At 43.0% G+C, this 20773-nt stretch overlaps 1 protein-coding gene across 1 annotated transcript in view; it reads left to right on the top strand.

The window, feature by feature from the left end:
• Window positions 1-20773, top strand: part of ppp2r5b (protein phosphatase 2, regulatory subunit B', beta) — a 62695-nt gene that overhangs the window by 28415 nt on the left and 13507 nt on the right. Inside the window, exons 2-6 of the mRNA XM_054748815.2 lie at window positions 6659-6855; window positions 14463-14564; window positions 14950-15042; window positions 17236-17366; window positions 18369-18428. Of these exons, the coding sequence (XP_054604790.1) occupies window positions 6659-6855; window positions 14463-14564; window positions 14950-15042; window positions 17236-17366; window positions 18369-18428 (583 nt within the window). The remainder of the gene's footprint in view (window positions 1-6658; window positions 6856-14462; window positions 14565-14949; window positions 15043-17235; window positions 17367-18368; window positions 18429-20773) is intronic.

Here is a 20773-nt window from a genome sequence, read left to right as displayed (position 1 = left end):
TGCTCAGACACGTGAAAAGAGAGTTACAGTAGTCTAAGCGTGAGGAGATGAAGGTGTGGAGAACTGTCTCAAGTTCAGAGCGGGACAGAATGGGACTCAGCTTAGCAATGTTCCTGAGATGGAAGAAGGAAGAGCGAACAAGAGAACTGACATGAGAATCCAGGGTGAGAGCTGGGTCAAAGGTCACACCAAGATTCCTGACAGAAGGTTTGGTGTGGGAAGCAAGCTGACCAAGAGAGTCTCTGACTTTGGGAACCAGCTTGTTTGGGGCACAGATGAGGATCTCAGTCTTATCTTCATTCAGCTGAAGAAAGCTCCCACCATCCAGGTTCTGATAGAGTCTAAGCAGGTGTGTAACAGCTGCAGCTTAGACATCTCATGGGGCTTAAAGGAGATGTAAAGTTGGATGTCATCTGCATAAAGATGGTAGGAGATTCCTTTGAAGGAGCTCAGGATGTGCTGAAGAGGAAGCAGATAGAGGAGGAAGAGCAGAGGCCCCAGCACAGAACCTTGTGGGACACCATGGGTAAGAGAGGTGGTGAAGGACCTAAACTTGGAGACGGCCACAGAAAAGGAGCGCTCAGAGAGATAAGAGGAGAACCACTCCAGAGCAGATCCTGATAGGCCTACCCAGTCTCTCAGCCTCTCCAGTAGCAGGTGATGGTCAACAGTGTCAAAGGCTGCAGTCAGGTCCAGCAGGACCAGAACAGAACAGTCCCCTGCATCACTGTGAGTCAGAAGGTCATTAGAGGCCCCAAGAAGAGCTGTTTCAGTAGAATGAGCTCTACTAAAACCTGACTGGAAGCTATCATAGATGTTATGTTCATCAAGAGCAGCTGTGAGTTGTTTAGCTACAACCTTTTCCAAGATCTTGGAGATGAACGGAAGTTTAGAGATGGGTCTGAAGCTGCTATGGAGAGAGGGGTCGAGACTCGTTTTTTAAGAAGCGGGTGGATTACAGCGTTCTTAAAGTATGCAGGGACCTGACCAGAGACCAGAGAAGCATTAATTATAGAGAGCACGCTGGGACCGATGGACTGAGAAGCACTTTTAAACAAAGATGAGGGTAAGATGTGGAGGGGGCATGCAGAGGTCTTCATAGAGTTAACTAGTTTGGTTAACTCAGGCAAAGAAACAGGAGCAAAGCTATCTAGGATGATGGGGCTGGTTGGAGTCGGGAGAGGCAGCGATAAGGCTGAAGGAGAGATGCTAGATCTAACCTTATAGACTTTGTCCACAAAGAAAGACAGAAAGTTCTCACAGTCTGTAACAGAGTGGATGGAGGCTGTAGGAGAGGCAGGAGAGACGATGCTGCTGATGGTGTTAAACAGCACCTTGGGGTTCCCTTTGCTCTGGGACTCTCTGGGTTGGAAAAATAGGAAACCCTCGCATCTCTGACTGCAGAGTTAAAGGATGTCAGAAGATCCTTTAGGTGCAGCAGATGGGCGTGGAGATAGAGGATAGAGAAGAGAGCCTTAAGTGATTCCCACAGACCCCCTTAAATGAGGCTGCTAGCTAGCATGCTACATTGCTCACCTTCTTGAGGTTCATTGGGTTGTGAGGGGATACCTGCTGACATATCATCAGCTGGTGATTCTGGTAGGGACAAGGACAACAACCCATTTACCATAATTAGATGAAATATAGTTCCTCTCATTGTCGATATCAGAGCTAGCAAACAGGCTGAATTTAACCACTCACTAACTAAACCCACCTTTCTTTGAGAAAAACTGTGTGACATACTGACGCCCTCTCTTCTGCCTGTCCTTTCTCCTTTCTTTCTTTCTTTTCTGTGACCCAGACTTTGTTTTTGCAGACATATTTTTACTGCAGCCTTGGCGCACTCTGCTGTCTCACTGTTGCGTGATCTGGCCTCGCCTGCTATGTGCCCCTCGGCCAGGTGGACTGTACCATTTTATACCGTTAATTAACCATTAATAGGTCAAAATAAAGTAGGGACCTCTGAATAAATATTCATTTCATAAATACTAAAAGACTGTTTGTTTAATGTCTTAAATGGGAAAAAATACTGCAAAGTAAAGTACTTGTGATTTTTAAACTTAATTTTTTTTATTCAACTTTGAAACTTTTTTGGGCCCCTGACAGCTGTGGGCCCTTAGAATCTTCCTAATCTTTCACCACTTTACGGCGCCCCTGTCCACAGCGGTCAAGTAATGTCACGTGACACGGGAGATAACGTTATATTTTATACGTATTAGTTTCAATATAAATATATAATGAGCAATTACTTTTTAAGTTGTGTATATATTTGTTAAATTAAATATACAAGTGAGTTACTACCCGCTTTCCTCCGAAGCTGCAACTACTAAGCAACTAACCAACCATAGATAACTTCTTTGGATCTGAAAAAAACATTTTTAATTAGTTGACCTATTGTAAACTTGAAAATTGTCCCCGAAGTAGCTGCTGGCATCTGATCCGCCATCCTTTTGAACATAACACGGTGTATTCTGGGTAATTGTTGACCAAGGCTAGGCTACAAGACACCTCCCGTGTATCCTCGATCAGCTAGCTAAACGGCTAACAAACAGAGAATACACGCCTCGGTAGAACATGAACATCGGAACACGTCTTGGCGGCTCCCGATGACGTATCTCCTAGGCAACCGGGGCGGGGCCAAGACATCAAGGCGAGGTTCCTTGGCATTGAGAAACACCTCTGGTTTTAGTTTTCCATTTAAATTTAGTTTTAAAAAATGCTAATCTGGCTTTTAGTATATTGTATCATGTCCCCTGTATTGTAATATATATCATGAAAACTCGGTTGTCACCGGTATATCTCCCCTTTTGTCATTACTTTGATAAACCCTTTATTTTTTTTACCATAATCAGAGGCTGTGTGTTTCTCAATGTCAAGGAACATTGCCTTGATGTCTTAGTTCCCAGTTGCTTAGGAGAAACGTCATCAGGAACCGCCAAGGTGTGTTCCGGTGTTCACTTGCCACAGAGGCGTCTGTTCTCCGTTTGTTAGCTGTTTAGGTAGCTGGCCAAGGATACACGGGAGGTTTCTTGTAGCCTAGCCTTAGTCAAAAATTACCCAGAATACAGGACAGTATTTTCAAAAGGAACATGTGAAAGACTTAGCTACTACCTCGCCAAATTAGAGCTCAAGACCTGTACAATAAAACAAGTTGTAGCCATTTTTTTCTTTGCTAAGGTCAATTAACTGTGATGGCCATCTTGAATTGGGTTGACCTAAATTCTTACTTTATAAGTTTTCATAATCCATTGAGTTATTTGTTTTGATATTTAGCTAAAACTACAACTGAACACTAGTAAGAAACATAGTCACCCACCATTCGTCTTTCAGCAGCAGGCAAGAAAGCTGTGATGAGCTTTTTATTTTCTCGGTCATCAGATACAAACGTTGTTTCTTGGTATAATTCAGCAAAAACCAGAATGAGCTAGCATGCAACAACCTAATTACAGTTTGCTAACATTTTAGCATCATGGTGCTACCCAAGTAAGCCATTTAAAAATCACGTGTAATCATTTTAATTACAGTGGGTACAGAAAGTGTTCAGAGAGCCCTGTAGATTTTGGACTCTGTTATATTGCAGCCGTTTGCTTAAGTCAATTAAATTCATTTTTTCCTCATTAAGGTACACACGGCGCCCATGATGACAGAAAAACACAGATTTTTAGACATTTTTGCTGATTTATTAAAAAAGAGAAAGTGAAATATCTCATGGCCATAAGTATTCAGACCCTTTGCTGTGACACTCATTTATTTAACTCAGGTGCTTTTCATTTCTTCTGATCATCCTTGAGATGGTCCTACACCTTCATTGGAGTCCAGATGTGTTTGATTACTGATTGGACCTGATTAGGAAAGCCACACACCTGTCTATAGAAGACCTTACAGCTCACAGTGCATGTCAGATCAAATGAGCATCATGAGGTCAAAGGAACTGTCCGAAGAGCTCAGAGACAGAATTGTGGCAAGGCAAAGATCTGGCCAAGGTTACAAAAACATCTCTGCACTAAAGGTTCCTGAGAGCACGGGGGCCTCCATTATCCTCAAATGGAAGATGTTTGGGAACCAGAACCCTTCCTAGAGCAGGCCGTCCAGCTCTAGGAACTCTGTCAGTAACTCTGAAGTGCCTTTTTTTCCCTCCACCTGAACCAATCCTCATGTAACCCTCTTATCTCTATTAAGGTAGAGCCACTCAGGGTTGCGAATGACCACAGTCACCAATTCTTGTCATGTGTCTTGCCCATGTATGTCTGATCTCAGAATTGTGTGTACTGAAACTAATTTCCCTCTGGGATTAATAAAGTATCTTTGATTTGATTTGACTTTGATATAAATAGATACTGTGTCACTGTTGAGACTTTCAGATGATTGTCTTTAGTAATAATCAGAACAATAAGGCAAAACTGAATTAACTCATGTGTTGTGTAGGATGTTGTTGCTGGCACTACATTAGCAAGTCTTGTTAGCATTAGCGTTTGCTATGCTCTGTTCAAAAATTCGAGAATCTTGTCTGTTTTAGACGAGTTTGGTTGTTTTCATAGGTCTGAGATGTGTGCCGCCTCCTCGCCCCGCTGATCCAGTTTCAGCTCAGACGGGTCTGTCCTTCTGTCGCTGTTCTCTCTGAGTGGAAACCTTCAGCGGGTCTTCAGAGAGCTGGCCCTTTATCATCTCGGCTCCTCTGTGTCTGCTGTGACTCTCCACTTAACAGCATCCATCCTTTGATCTTGGCTCACGTCCTTCTCTCAGAGGTGTTTTGGGCATTTATTATTACATTTTTGAATAAATTCCCCAGTTAGCTTCAAATACATAAACATAAACAGACCCAGATGGTTGGTATACTAGAAGGAGCCTACCAAAATAAAAGCCAGGTGATGAGATCTCCTACATCTTGTTGCGGAAACCTTTTGGTTGTAAGATTTTGAGTTGATTTTACATGAATCATTGATTAATGTGCCAGGGTCGAACTAACCTATAGATTTGCAAGCAAAGGCTGTATACAGAGGATCTCTTCACCGCACCTTTATTCTTATAAGGAGCTAAATGTGAGCCGTTAAAATGATAAATGTGTGAAATTATATTTGGCGCTCCACAGAGGAGTAACTTAAGGGTGACTTCCACATGATGTTAGTGGTTTCCAACATGACGTGAGTGAGTGAATCTCTGCTAACACCTTCACGCAGCTCCAGATTAGTCTCAGAATGAGTGTCTAATCTGGTCTCACCAGGTAAACACGACTTTTCACGATAAATTCCTTCAACACAGGCTCTAATGTAAGAATATCCTGCTATCTTTAGCTGTTCAGTGATCGGTCACCGAGTTAGTCAGACGAAGAACAAATCATCTAGCTGCTGTCGCATCCTGTAGCTCCGATTGGCTTCGAGCACGTTTTTATTTGACTTGGCTTCTCAAGCTGAGCTGCTAACTTTCACACCCCTGAGCTCCTGGAATCAACTCAAAAAGCGTTGTGTGTGTGAGAAGTGATTGGTGGATTAGAACTGTGTGTGTGTGTGTGTGTGGAGCTGGGAGGTGTGATGGTTTCATTGTGATGACAGGCAGCAGGTTGTTTTGCTGAGACAACCAGGTGTTTGTGACAGATGTTGGGAATGAAATCCAGAGCGACAATCTGGAGGAAGGTGTGTGTTTGTGCATGAATGCCACCGCTTGTGTGTGTGTGTGTGTGTGTGTGTGTGTGTGTGGGTGTGTGTGTGTGTGTGTACAAACCTGTTTGTCTCTCAGAGGTAATAAAGTAAACAATCTAACCTGAACAATACGTGCCCTCCAGCCTCTTTCCAACCACTTTATCACACACACACACACACACACACACACACACACACACACACACACACACACACGCACGAACGCGCACATACACACATACACACATACACATACACACACACGCACGAACGCGCACATACACACATACACACATGCACGCACACACACGCACACACACACACACATACACACACGAAAGCGCACATACACACAAACACATACACGCACGTGCACACACACTCACACATACATACATACATACATACACACACATACACACACACACACACACTCACACATACATACATACATACACACACACACATACACACACACACACACACTCACACATACATACATACACACACACACATACACACACGCACGCACGCACACGCACATACACACACATGCACATACACGCACGCACACACACACACACACACACACACACACACACACACACACACACACACACACACACACACACACACACACACACACACACACACACACACACACACACACGCATGCACGCGCGCACACACACACACACACACATACACACACACGCATGCACGCGCGCACACACACACACACACACACACATACACACACACACGCACACACGCGTGCACACACACACACACACACACACACACACACACACACACACACACACACACGCATGCACGCGCGCACACACACACACACACATACACACACACGCATGCACGCGCGCACACACACACACACACACACACACATACACACACGAAGCTCCTTTCAGGAATAGATTGATCTTCTCTCTGGTCTCCTAACCTCTGTCTCTAACCCATGCTTTCTCCTCCCGTCTCCCTCCCACCCGTCCTCCGTGCAGACGCCCCGGTGGCAGAGCTCCATGACCTGTTCTGTAAGAAGCTGCAGCAGTGCTGCGTGCTGTTCGATTTCCTGGACTGCGTGGCCGACCTGAAAGGGAAGGAGATCAAACGTGCGGCGCTTAACGAGCTGGTGGAGAGCGTGGCCACTAGCAGAGGAGTCCTCATAGAGCCGCTCTACCCTGAGGCGATAAAGATGGTAAGGTTACGGGTTAGGGTGGGTCAGATGTAAGAACTGGAACTATCTGGATTCAAAAAATAACATTTCAACCATTTGGACATCTTGTGACGTTGGATCCCAAAACATCAGCACCCTGGGGTCTACAACTTGTGGGTCTGGAGCCACATTAGACCCTTTAGACCATCTGCTGAGGTTTTTTTGTAACTTTGACAATATAAATCACGTAAAAATAAATAATATCCACAGTCATAACTACACTGTAAAGGCTAGTTTTCCTCTGATCCTTATGCAAATATATAATTTAATACTCTGTTAACAAGCAATCAAAATACCTAATAACTGGCAAATGGTATTCATATAATAATAATAATAATAATAATAATAAGTTCTTTTGTGTTTACGTATAATAATCCAGTGTATTTAGTAGAATAAAGAGCAGAAATGTCTGCTATGGTTGTAAACAGACCGCCGTCACGAAGGAGTTCATCTTCAACAGGAAGTGGATCTGAGTGTTTGACCGTTCTGTCGGAGTGAAGGAGGCACTGAGAGAGCTCTGTGACGTCTGCATGACTCAAACACCCACAACCACTTCCTGTTCAGGACGGATTTTAGTGGAAAACCTTTGAATCACCAGAAATGCTGCGAGCGTTCCCTAATGTCGCCTCAAATAAATGTGCAAGAGTTCATTTTTTATATTTTATTAACAATTAGTAAAAGCAAAAGAGAAAAACTAGGAGAGATCGATGCTGATGATGTGGAGATAGGTCACTAATGGGAATGGAGAAGGAATCCAACGTATGGCGGCGCAAAAAGAGCATAAGGATGAAGTGATAATGGGATGAATGGAGCAGAGGGGAGAAGCTGACAAAGAGGGGAGTAATCGTCTGCACACAGAGTGATAAGGAGAGGGTTGGAGGGGAGAGATAAAGTGGTGCAGAGAGGACAGCAGAGACCCCAGAGGAGCAGAAACGCCTGCAGAGCATTCACAGCTGAGTGTTCCCGAGCACAAGTGTGGAAGCGGAGCCGTGGCTGCAGGTGGAGCCGGAACGGACCATCAGAGTTGTTGGGAAGAAACCGATTAACGATCTTATCAGGCTGTTTCACAATGTGTGGAAATAATTACACAAGTCCTTCAAGTAGCTGTCTGCATGAAGCTGTAATGCACGATTAGAGTTTGTTGTTGATCATTTTACTTAAAGACAGGTTTAATTTCTCTGTCTCTGTTGGAAAACCTTAAAAGGTCGTCCAGTTTCTGCTTTTTAGTGTGAAGATGTGAAGAGCTTATTGTTATCATCAGCAGGACATAAACACGCTGCATTAAGCCTGTTGAGTTTAACCAGTGAAGGGGAGATTGGGTGCTGACCTTTAAATGTCAGGAGGTAGTTTTCTTTTTCTAGTTAAGCGTTTACATTTGCCCAAGGCTTTTATTGTGAAGGATTTGTTAAGGTAAGTTATGTCTCAGATGCCGTCAGGACCCCTTAAACCACACAGCCTGGTGTTTTAGCAGTTATTTCACATGCGTGAGACTCATTACTGCCTGCTACCTCAGCAAAAGGATCCCAAGGCTACGTATCCCACATTTCTTTAACTTTTATTAAACCAGATGAGTTTCTAGGGATGGGTACCTTTGACATTTGAATCGATACGGTACTAATTCCCGGTACCTAGTAATCGATACCGGTACTTAACGGTACCAATTTTGATACTTTTGAGTGTTTAATATTTTAATTCTCTTTTATAATTAAATGTATATTTTTCTCAATTTATAACCATATTTGATAAACATCACGATAAATAACATACAACTGTTTGTATTTTAACATCGTCCTTGTAGTTTTATAAGCTGATAATTAAACTGAAGCAAACATCTTTACTGTGAACTAAATTTACTGTGTATCTTCATTCCTTTTACCGTCCTTTTTCAATTGATTTTTCCTACTGGGAAGTTAGAATTTCCGAGGAGAAAGCGAACGCACCATTAGCTGATAACAATGGTGGCAATGCAAGCTAATTTATCAAGCTAACGTTATCTTAAACAGTTTATTTAGCTGCTGGAGCAGATTAAAACGATGATGCCGCACACTTAGATCGTTGTCGCTGGTTTCATCTTCACCCAATCACCCGTCGCATTTAGTAAAGTGAAGCCAAACTTTAGAGCGCGTTCATGTTCTTCTAGTTGGAAATTCGGAGTTCCGAGGAGAAAGCGAACGCACCATTAGTGAAACGGAAGCTAACAAACCAAGCTAACGTTATCTTAAATGTTATTTACCTACCGGAGCAGATTAAGATGAGGATGTCTCACTTAGATCGTTGTCGCTGGTTTCATCATCACCCAGTTACCCATCACATTTAGTGAAGTGGACCCAAGCTTTAGCGTGCGTTCTTTCTACCATGCTGCTCTGTTTACAACTGGCTCGCAGCGACCGACGACATAACGCTCTTGCGCATGCGCAGCTGTCTAGGCAAGTTCTCGTTATGAAGGACGGGTACCGAAACGAGGCACCGTTTCAAATGACGTGAATCGGTGCTCAGTCGGTACTATGGAATTCGGTTGGTACCTTAAAAAGTACCGAATTTGGTACCCATCGCTACTCAACACTACTTCTCTATTTTTAAAAAAACTGCCACAGCTAGCTGCTAGAACTGATTTTCGTTTACGACGACGATCTGGCCAAAAGGCAGCAGTAAGAAACATAATTAGCTTTACACCAAGGAACAGATTAGACATAAAGACAAAGGACTGTTCTCATATACAATATGAACAAGCAATCTACAGTCTGGTCTGTCAGAAAAGGGAAGATATGCGCCACCAAAACGATTTCACTTTGTGGAATATGTGAATTCTCAGTTTTCAGCTTTTGCTAGCGGACGTAAATAATCATTTTCAGGTTTGGCAGAAAAGCCGTGACATCACATTTACTGGATTACTACTGTATGTAGAAGACCACAGGTGAAGGACAATTGTTGCCATAGACATGAAAACGCAGACGCCCCATTGGGCGCTGGAGAGCGTGACATTGTTGCTGTCAAAGTGGGTGGGTTCCTCATTCTCCAAACCCAACTGGAGTCAATGCAGACTTGGCAACTATGGCTGTTTTATGTGCAACCTATGGACACAACAACTGATGTACTATTGAAAACAGATCACATGGGATTACTAATGACTTTTCTAGCCTACCTGTTGGGAATTAATTACATTTAATGATATATATACATTTAATTGTCTTGCCATGTGTTTGATTTTGTGAAAAAACCAAAGTAAAATGTATTTTTAGTTGGGTGAGCACCTTCCTCAGATGAAACAAATGCGCTGGGGGCGAATGGAGACCCATCCAAGATGGCGGCCCACTGATAGGCCAGCTCCAATAGGAAGCTCCAGTCCATGTTGAGTCTACGTATATGATGTCTCTGGTCTCCTCCCTTTCCAGTCAGCTGATGGGTCCCCGGAAGAACGACAAAAATGAATTCAAGTCAGCGGTGCTAAAACAGCCATTTTCTAATCCACTTGGCCTTACGAACCGCACACATGTTGTACTTCAATTTTAATGAAAAGTAATGAAGTGTGTTTTGACCACACCTGTCTCGTACTTTGAGAATTGACTACAAATCAGACGTTGCATATATGACATCACCACATTCAATTCAATTCAATTCAATTTTATTTATATAGCGCCAAATCACACCATACAGAAAGGTTAGCTAACTTTAGCTAAGTAGTTGGATCTGTGTTTCCCTGATCAGGTGGATTTTCTTTCTTCACTCTGCTCAGATAGAGGAAAATAAACATTCCAACAAACCTTTAATACACTTGCACAATCAGAATATGGGTTAAAAGGTGAATTATTGTTAAAACTGTAATAACATTTTACCATAGCAACCGGGAACGTCAGCTTCGTAATTCAGTTCTGAGCTGCGATGCTCAGATAAGCAGCCGGACAACAAACGGGTCTGAGACGCATGCTCATGAAACGTTTTAACTAGAAAAGGTCCGATTGTCCTGAGAATTCAAGGAAGCACAGGAAGAAGAAATCCGGTGGATTTGGGCTCTTTTTAAAAAATCTAATTGAGATTTATGCCATGTCCTAAAATGAGCAATTAAAGTGGCCAGTGGAGACGTGCTTGCTGAATAAATGATGACTTAGTCAACGCTCCTTGCATGACTTATCAGACTGCTAACAGCATCAGGGACGCTCAGGGCCAGCTGGAGTTGCTTAGAAACTAGGAGTTAGATTTTCCCTACAGCCGTGCAGCAGCAGAGCATGTTTGCACCGCTGCTGCACAATTAGCTACATTCTTCTACTTTAATGATCACATTTTTATTGCATTCGGGCCATTCTTCAGCTCAAATGAGCTTCAAACCCTAAAGAGAAAAAAACAAGAGCCTGAGTCTGCAAACCACAATACAAACATTTAATCTCTAAAACGTTTTATTTACATACTTTATATGTTTAGATTTATGTTGATCAGACTCTTGTCTAAGTCAAAAATCTGAGCCTTCTTTTTAAACATGTTAGAGATCCACATTTAACCCTTTAACCGCCGCACCGAGAACAAAGTGACAGGTTATTATTTTAATGTAAAGTATTGTGGCGGCCCTGCCACTGATAGGCCGTGTTACTCCCCTCGAGTCTTAATAAAGCTCAACTTGTTCTTTGGTTTACTGACATTTATTTCGGACAGGAGGATTCTTCGACATGTCTTAACATGTAATGATGTCCAACCACAGCCGATACAATGCCGTCAGAACTAAAAAGAAATACAAACTTAAATGAATATTCTTAATAAAGTCCTTAAGCATTATATGATGAACATGTCAACAAATCGATCAATAAAATACACGTTACACTTCACACTGCGGTAATTGCACTAGAATATCACGCAAATTTACATAATTTACATATACAACGATAATAAACAAAAGAAAACATTTACCTCCTTGGCCTCACTCAAAGGGAATAAACTTTAATCCTTACGCCGTGAGGTAGTCCAAAAAAGGCACTCTTTTATTTAACTTACTGTAGACGTGCAACCTCGTGGCTCGTCTCTTAATTGCTTGCCGAGTGTGCCAAGAAAAATGCCCCCTTAGCAACAACGGATGGAACTATAGAAAAGGTTCCCATCTAATTGCACAGTTAACACAAATACACATTTAAACATTTAAATCTAATGAACAGAATATGAATTACTATTTAAATATTATTTCTCAATCTTTCAACTACTAATTGTTTCAACATTAAATCCAATAAAATGAACTTAAATGCGAGAGTTGCCTTTGACGGCAGCTACAGGCCGGCAAGGCCGCATTGCACTCTGGGGGGACGGTAAATTGGGGTTGTTTACTCAGTTTGTGGTGTTCTGAGGGTTATTTTGTTCGGGGTTATGTTAGTGTTGTTTGTTTCAGTTTGGAGTTCACGCTGCGTTGTTCTTATCCGGTGCCTGTTGGCACCGTGAGTTAAATGTATGTGTGGGGGGATGAAAAGGGGAGCCATCCGCTGTCGGTGCAGGATCTGCTCTGGTGCATGGACGGCTCGGGGTCCTTCGACTGCCGATGACGTCAAAGTACGGCAAACCCACTTGGACAAAATACACTACACATCTATACTGTTGGAAAGAATTTAGCAGTTTTGTTATTAAAATAATGTTTCTTAAGACGTAAGTTTGTGTTTATAATGGTATTTGTAAAATAAAACACTATATTGTATTCATAATGTTGAACTTGCCTTTGAGCACGTCCCTTGAAGAATCATAGGTATTAGCAACACCTGTGAAATTGTGTTTGCAGGAAAGAAGTGTGTCCCGTTTATTGAAGTATTTTGTGTTTAGAGTTTTTGACGTCTTGTCCATGCGTAGTTCAGTTACGCTCATAGCTGCTAGCCAAAACTCTGGAGTTAAAAGTTTTCTGGCTTTACTAAAATACCTGTCTGTACTTATTTGATTGATGGTAGTTTTACTTTCTATTAGAGTCCAAATGTAATCATTTGGCACGTTTCTAATTCATAATTTGTAATAATGTAATCTGTGATATTAGCATTAGCATTCCTATGGGTTTTTCCACGAATATTAGCATTGCGCTAACCACTCACTGCCAAACTGCAGCCTTTGCGATTAGAAAATCTCCTTTTGTCACATCGCAATTTAATTGCACATGCAGTTAATCGTTCAGCCCTAATATACATGCAGCTCTATGCTAAACGTGTATTTTCAAAGATGTAATGATGTAGCCTGGCAAGCCAAACTAAATAAATGTAAATCCATGCTTTCGTTCTTTTTTAAACACAGAAACAGTTTTGTTTACCTGTTTGTAGCTACGGTTTCGCCGACAGCTGCCGGCTTCTTCAGGCTGACGCTGATGGTGGCGCGTCACTTCCTTCTCCGTTTATCTGCGGGCAGCTAAACGGAGAAGGAAGTGACGCGCCACCATCAGCGTCAGCCTGAAGAAGCCGGCAGCTGTCGGCGAAACCGTAGCTACAAACAGGTAAACAAAACTGTTTCTGTGTTTAAAAAAGAACGAAAGCATGGATTTACAAAGACACAGCAAGAACACACCTAAGATAAATAAATGTAATTTTTAGTCTGGCAACGCTCCATTGACGGCTCTCGGTTGTGGGGCGGGTTCTACCGTTGTCTTTCAAATGATCTCTGCACGCTACTGGACAATGAATGTGACGTACTCTTGTTTCACTCTGTTGCATCATCCCACCCACCAGGCATATAGAGTGCCCTGATTGGCCCACAAAGCGGATAAAGCTCTGCGGTTTGTTCACTAAGCAGATAGAGCACTATGATTGGCCCACCATTATGGACCAATCACAGCTCTGTATGTGTTTGAAACCCCTCTAGAGAGCTGTGATTGGCCAGCCAGAATGCTGTTGGGGCTGCAGAGGTTCCAGTGGAGCGTTGCTAGACCAATCTTTGCAAAGCAAGAATTTGGTCTAGTTCACTAGGCTAGTAATGATGGATTTCTTTGTAAAAGTTGTCCATCTTTCCAACAGAAAGATTTGCCTGGACCAACGTAACGTGATTACGTAACTTCTGCAAGCTTCATGTTCAGCCAATCAACTACTTTGACGTCATCGGCAGTCGAAGGACCCCGAGCCGATCCTGTACCAACACCGGCTATTAAAAGTGTTCTATGTCTGCCACCTGTTGACTCTTCTTTGCTGCTTCGCACACACCCCGCTAGAGGGCGGCGCAGACCGCTGCAGTAATTTTACTTTATATATATCATCATTATGAGGCAAATATTAATACCTATGTTTAAAGTTTTATTCAAAAATCTGAAATATTTTCTAGAGTAATTTTACTTTTTGTTGTCTAGTTAAAAACTGTGAAAGTTTCAATATGGAGACTAGAACAGAGCAGCATTAACACAAGTACAGCAACAGAAGAGCGTCTGTTAAAATATAAAGTCTATTATTGGAATATTTAGTTGTTAGAAATGTTGTTAGTAAAATATTTTTCATTAAAACTCGAATTTCTGGTTTCTCTGATAAAAATAATTTTTTCCCCTCTAATTTCCTTTTCTTTCTACCTTCTTCTCCACCCTCCCTCCTCCCATCTCCATCCCTACTCTCCCTTCTCTCCCTCTTCTCTTTTCCTCACTCTTCCACATTCACAATTCCCAGATCTCGGTAAATATCTTCCGCACACTTCCTCCCAGTGAAAACCCAGAGTTTGATCCAGAGGAAGATGAGCCGACGCTGGAAGCTTCGTGGCCTCATCTGCAGGTACACACACACACACACACACACACACACACGCGCACACACACACACACACACACACACACACACACACACACACACACTGTTGTTTTACAGATATATAATTTTACTATAAAGAATAAACAGTAAAATATATACTTATTAACCCAAAGCCCTGCGTCTCCCATCGGCACCACCCATCATCATCATCACTGATGTGGCCAGAGTGACGTGACGCGTCCTCATGCCTCGGATCATTTCCTGTCTTTTACGTCCAGTTTTTATCTCACCATAAAGTTTTACTGTCTTGAGTTCTAGCACGCAGCTGAAGCACACAGACTGTTTGCATGAGTAATTCCTCCTAGACGACACAAACACATGAATCACGTGCTGCTTTTGCCTCCTTCAGTTGGTGTACGAGTTCTTTCTGCGGTTCCTGGAGAGTCCGGACTTCCAGCCGTCCATGGCCAAACGCTACATCGACCAGAAGTTTGTCCTGCAGGTGGCTTCCTCTCACGATCTTACTGATAAATCCTAATAAATGAACATTTCAGTCATCCCATAAATTATTTGTTTTTTCAGATTCATTCAGAGGTGGCCAAAGTACCATGTTTACTATTTACTCTGAAATAATAAAAATGTAGGATTCTTTGTTAATATTTAACACATTGGCTACTGACCAATACAACCACACTACTTCTCTATGTTAAAAAACTCTGAAAGCAAAAATAGCTTTAACTAGTAATTAGCTGCTTGATGCTAACAGTAATGCTAACATACTGCTACAGCTAGCTCCTAGTTTGCTGTGTAACTCGCTGACTCTTCATTAACCACGTTAGCAGACTAAAAATCCTCACCAAGTAAACACGTCACACTCTGATCATGCTCAGGGTGTGTTACATCTAAAACGGTCCTTGTGGAAACATCTTTCGGTGGTCAGTCATTATTGGCGTGAATATCATTCATGGGGCTTCCAACTACGATCCTATCAGAAACCAGTTCTGATGTGTCGTTGTCCTGGTAGAACATCTGGGTAGATCCAGGTTTCCACCATCTGGCTGATGGTTTCAGATGAAGTTAAATGATTTGGAGGTGGCCCTCCTCTGTTATTCCATCCACCTGGACCACAGCATGACCCTACCTCCACCATGCTTGAACATTGGTCCAATTATACAAAGTTTGAAAGGCTCAATTTGATCAAGACTTTTTGTTATTGTAACCAAATAACTTGTTTCTTTTTCTTGTGCGCCAATTAAACCTTTCTCCTGAAGATCTTGTCTCATCTCCACGGTCCCCTACATAGTTTGGGTGGACGTTTATTCTGGAGCAGGAGCTCCTGATGGTGTTGTAAACAGGCTTCTCTGTGGACACTGGTGTTAGTTCAGGTTTCAGCTCACAGTAGACTCAGGTCTTGGTGCTTCCTGGGTTGTTCCAGAACATCTCAACCAGTATCCTTTTCCTATGAGGGTCACCATTTGGCTCTTTTTCCAGGTCTAGGTGAAGACGTGATATCAAATAAACTTATTTACTCTTAAAGTAAATAAGGAGGACCTCCTCTGAGTAAGGTCACTGTCAATTTATTCATAAAGCACCATAAAAACAAATCATTAAGTCGTCGTCTTCCTCCGCTTATCCGGGTCCGGGTCGCGGGGGCAGCATCCCAACTAGGGAGCTCCAGACCGTCCTCTCCCCGGCCACCTCCACCAGCTCCTCCGGCAGGACCCCAAGGCGTTCCCGGACCAGATTGGAGATGTAACCTCTCCAACGTGTCCTGGGTCGACTCGGGGACCTCCTGCCGGCAGGACATGCCCGAAACACCTCCCCAGGGAGGCGTCCAGGAGGCATCCTGACCAGATGCCCAAACCACATCAACTGGCTCCTTCGATCCGGAGGAGCAGCGGTTCTACTCCGAGTCCCTCCCGAATGTCCGAGGTCCTCACCCTATCTCTTAAGGCTGAGCCCGGCCACCCTACGGAGGAAACTCATTTCGGCCGCTTGTATCCGCGATCTCGTTCTTTCGGTCATTACCCAAAGCTCATGACCATAGGTGAGGATTGGGACGTAGATTGACCGGTAAATCGAGAGCCTGGCTTTCTGGCTCAGCTCCCTCTTCACCACGACAGATCGGCTCAGCGTCCGCATCGCTGCAGACGCCGAACCAATCCGCCTATCGATCTCCCGATCCCTCCTACCCTCACTCGTGAACAAGACCCCGAGATACTTAAACTCCTCCACTTGAGGTAGGACCCCCCCCCCCCCCCCCCCGACCCGGAGTTGGCAAACCACCCTTTTCCGGTCATTAAGTCTAAACCAGTAAAATTCATTGTTAAGTTCCTTGAAATAACAGAAAATCTGAGTTTTGATCAATTTAAGTATTATTGATAACCAACAATCAGGAGGTAATAATAACAATCATTGGTTTTGTCAAGTTTAAACAGATTGTTAGGCCTTTATCACCACTTGTTTAAGTCTCGGTAAGTATGTCGGGTCGTTAATTCCTCCTGAGAAAGAAAACAGTTGAAATCAGACCATAAACCCAAAGCAGAGATGACTGTTTTTATGTTCCTAAAGCCGACCCACTGAAGAGTTCAGATTAGTTTAGACAAAAAGAAAGGCCTACCGAGTTAAATCAGGCCTTGCAGCTGCAGAGGTGCACATTTTTGTCGCTGTTATGATGTTATGTGTGTGTTCTTAGCTCCTGGAGCTGTTTGACAGCGAGGACCCAAGGGAGAGGGAGTACCTGAAGACCATCCTGCACCGTGTTTATGGAAAGTTACTGGGTCTCCGAGCCTACATCCGCAAACAGATCAACAACATCTTCCTCAGGTACCACCGAGCTACGGTTCGTAGCGTCTGAACGCCACTCGATCCAACATTAACCGATAAACGGTCAGCTGGAGGGCAAACATCGTGGTGGTGCTCTAGTTTACTGGAAGACGAGATGAAAAGCCGTTCAAAAGACTTGATTTGATCGCGAATGTCATATCAACACTAGACGCCCAAACACCTTTTGTTGTCTGCGACTTCAAAAGGTGTTTTACTTTTGGGACACTGTTAGTTTGTCGTAAAGTTAAAGTGGTAGCAGCCGGCTGCTTCTCCTTCTGCACAATAAACTTGCAGCAATACAGCGTTATATGTTGTTAAGAGGCAAAAAAGCTTTAAACTAATTTGTTTTCCAAATTTTCCTTGGTAGCTTTTAAGTTTGCAGAAAGACTAGCCAGGTCCTAATTCATCCTAAGAGACCGATAGCACTCAGTCATGTGTGAAAGGCATGAAGATGGTTAGATCTATGCCAGCAGGGTATCTGCGGGTCCTTAAAAAGTCTTAAATTAGCTTTTCCAAATTTAAGGCCTTGAAAATCCTTAAAAATGACAAATAATCCTTAAATACAGTTTCCAGATGTCTTAAATGACCAAAGACCCAATAAACAAGATTCTTTTATTTCTATAAAATTTTTGTGAATTTCTAGTTAGTGTTCAGCATTTTTTGTGTATGATATTGGCGTAAGCGGAACTGTACACATTCAGTTGGTTGTGAAAGGGGGCTGTTTTAAGAGGAGCACATTAGCTGGTTAAGCTAGTGGGAGCTTGTACCATGGGGAAGGCAAGTTTAATGGTAACTGGATGGCTAATCCCACATTTGCGACGTGGTTAGCACCGGTTCTAGGCAATAGCTGGAAATCATAGCTTAAATTTGGTCAAAGCGGCCTCAAAAAAGGTCTTAAAAAGTCTTAAATTTGGCTCCCTTAATCCTGCAGATACCCTGATGCCAGCAGGGTGCCGTGGTAGCTAATACATGATTTAAAGTGTCTTCTCTTTTTGATTCTAGGTTCATTTATGAAACTGAGCACTTCAATGGCGTGGCAGAGCTTCTGGAAATCCTTGGCAGGTTTGTGTCCTCTCAAATAATATTGTCACTTTAGATTAACGACCACATTCACCGAGAGACAATTTTTTACTTGTTATTTTTTAAACATGATCGGTCACTCTGAGTTTAAAGGGACATTATGGAAGTTTGACAGCCAAAACATGTATAGAAATAATAAATGTCTTCTTCATACGTTCTCCTGCAACGCCCTGGTCCTGTAGAATGAGCCCTGGCATTTTTACTGTGATTGCCTGTTTTTCTGTAAAATCACAGAAAAAGAGAGATGCTCGGGTCGAGCAGGCTGCTTCATGCGCGTTCACGCTCAGGCATCGCCCGTAGCATTTGCTATCCGTAGCTTTAGCAGCAGAGAGAGAGGCAGTGCCACTTTGTCGCTGTTCCTAACGCCTAGTGACAAAGCTAGCTACATTTCTGAGGACCCTTAGCTACTTTCTGTAGAACTTTCTTCTAGATATTTCCTGCTAATTAGCAACAAAATAGCCATTTTCACTCCGAACCGTTCTTTGGTTTGACGTTGTTTCAGCTGTCATCAAGGATATAAATGTTACAGATACATCAAATGATACTGGTATGTAGCTCACTTAGTAAAACATCAGACTCTCGTGCAGAAGACCTGGGTTTGATTCTGGTTGTGAACATAGTTTATTTAGAGTTTCTTTTTTACATTAATGGTATATTTTTTTACAGTAAGATGCCCAAATTTTTATTTGAGACTCGCCGAACGGCATTGAATTCACAGATAAAAAAGATGTGGGTTCAACTTTCATTTTGGAACAATTTTTCAAGCAAGGGAAGGGAATGATCTGAGCATGCAGGAGGACTGACCCATCATAAACCTTTGTCGGCTGTGCTGAAGAGAAAGGTACAGAACCACATTATTTAATTAATTAGCTGCACGTTCTCCTGTCCTCTGTCCTCCGGGCCACACACACACACACACACACACACACACAGACACACACACACACACACACACACACACACACACACACACACACACACACACACACACACACACACACACACAGACACACACACACACACACACACACAGGACTGTCTCAGCTGTTATCTTCGTTAAGGAGTGTGCACGTACAGCGTGCCCACCTCGTGCACGAGCTTACTTTTGAACCTGCAGTTACGCGTTAGGCCTGAGTGGCGATAGCGAGCATAAAAGCTTCAAACTTCCTTTCAGTCCCTTTAACATGCAGACTAAGTGGGACAGTGGTCTTCTACCACTATTACCTCCATGAGCTCCTGATAGAAGACAGACGGGAGAACGCTTGGATTAGAAAAGCCAGTGACATTTACACATCTTGACTCGAGACAGGGAAGGAAGTTGTTGGTTTAACAACCAGAAGAGAGCATAGCATGTCATGGCTAGTAGAAGCTAGCCATTAGCATTAGCAAGGCCACAGCACGACAGAACTCCTTCGGACATCTTTGGTGTGTTCTTGCTGTGTTGAGTTTCAAATTCCATCTTTCAGCTCTTTAAAACACAGAAAAGGTTTATTTACCTGCAACGTTTCGTTTGCGGCTGCAAACATCATCAGGCTGACGCCCTGATCAGCCTGATGATGTTTGCAGCCGCAAACGAAACGTTGCAGGTAAATAAACCTTTTCTGTGTTTTAAAGAGCTGAAAGATGGAATTTGAACTCCCTCGGGCTTGCGTTATTTGTGGAGATAAAACATCAACGTTGCAAAGCAAACAGTCCCTGGTAGAGTCACGTTGCTGTTAGCCAATCAGAAGAGAGATGTCAGAATACCAGGAAATAAGGCTCCAAAACATGCCGTCTTCTGCTCCCCTCTGCTCTGGCTCTCTTAGCGTCTTAGACAGCAGCACAGAGATAGACTCACAAGGCATTCATTTATACTAGAGACCACTGCAGATGTGTTGAAAAAACGAGTGAACTTGGTCTTTAAAGGATTTAGATGAACACAGACACGCAATTAGTCAACAGCAGGAATCGCACTGTCAGACAGGAACAATCAGATGTATTATCTCGATCAATTCACATGATTGGTTTGATAGATTCATCTAGAATAACGTCTGGGAAGTGAGATAACACAGACGACGAGGAGGCCGACACGATGGAACACGAGTCATGAGTCTGTTTCTCTTGAGTTTGTCTCTGAGGAAAACATGAGATGAGGCGAGAGCATGGAGAGGAGCCATGTCTTGTTGTTTTTCCACACGCACACACACACACACACACACACACACACACACACACACACACACACACACACACACACACACACACACACACACACACACACACACACACACACACACACACACACACACACACGCGCACGCACACACACACACACACACACATAGGGC

This window comes from Nothobranchius furzeri, chromosome 14, assembly GCF_043380555.1.
Source record: "Nothobranchius furzeri strain GRZ-AD chromosome 14, NfurGRZ-RIMD1, whole genome shotgun sequence".
NCBI lineage: Eukaryota > Metazoa > Chordata > Actinopteri > Cyprinodontiformes > Nothobranchiidae > Nothobranchius > Nothobranchius furzeri.
Note: the sequence above shows the minus strand (reverse complement) of the source record. Positions and strands in the feature narration are given on the sequence as shown.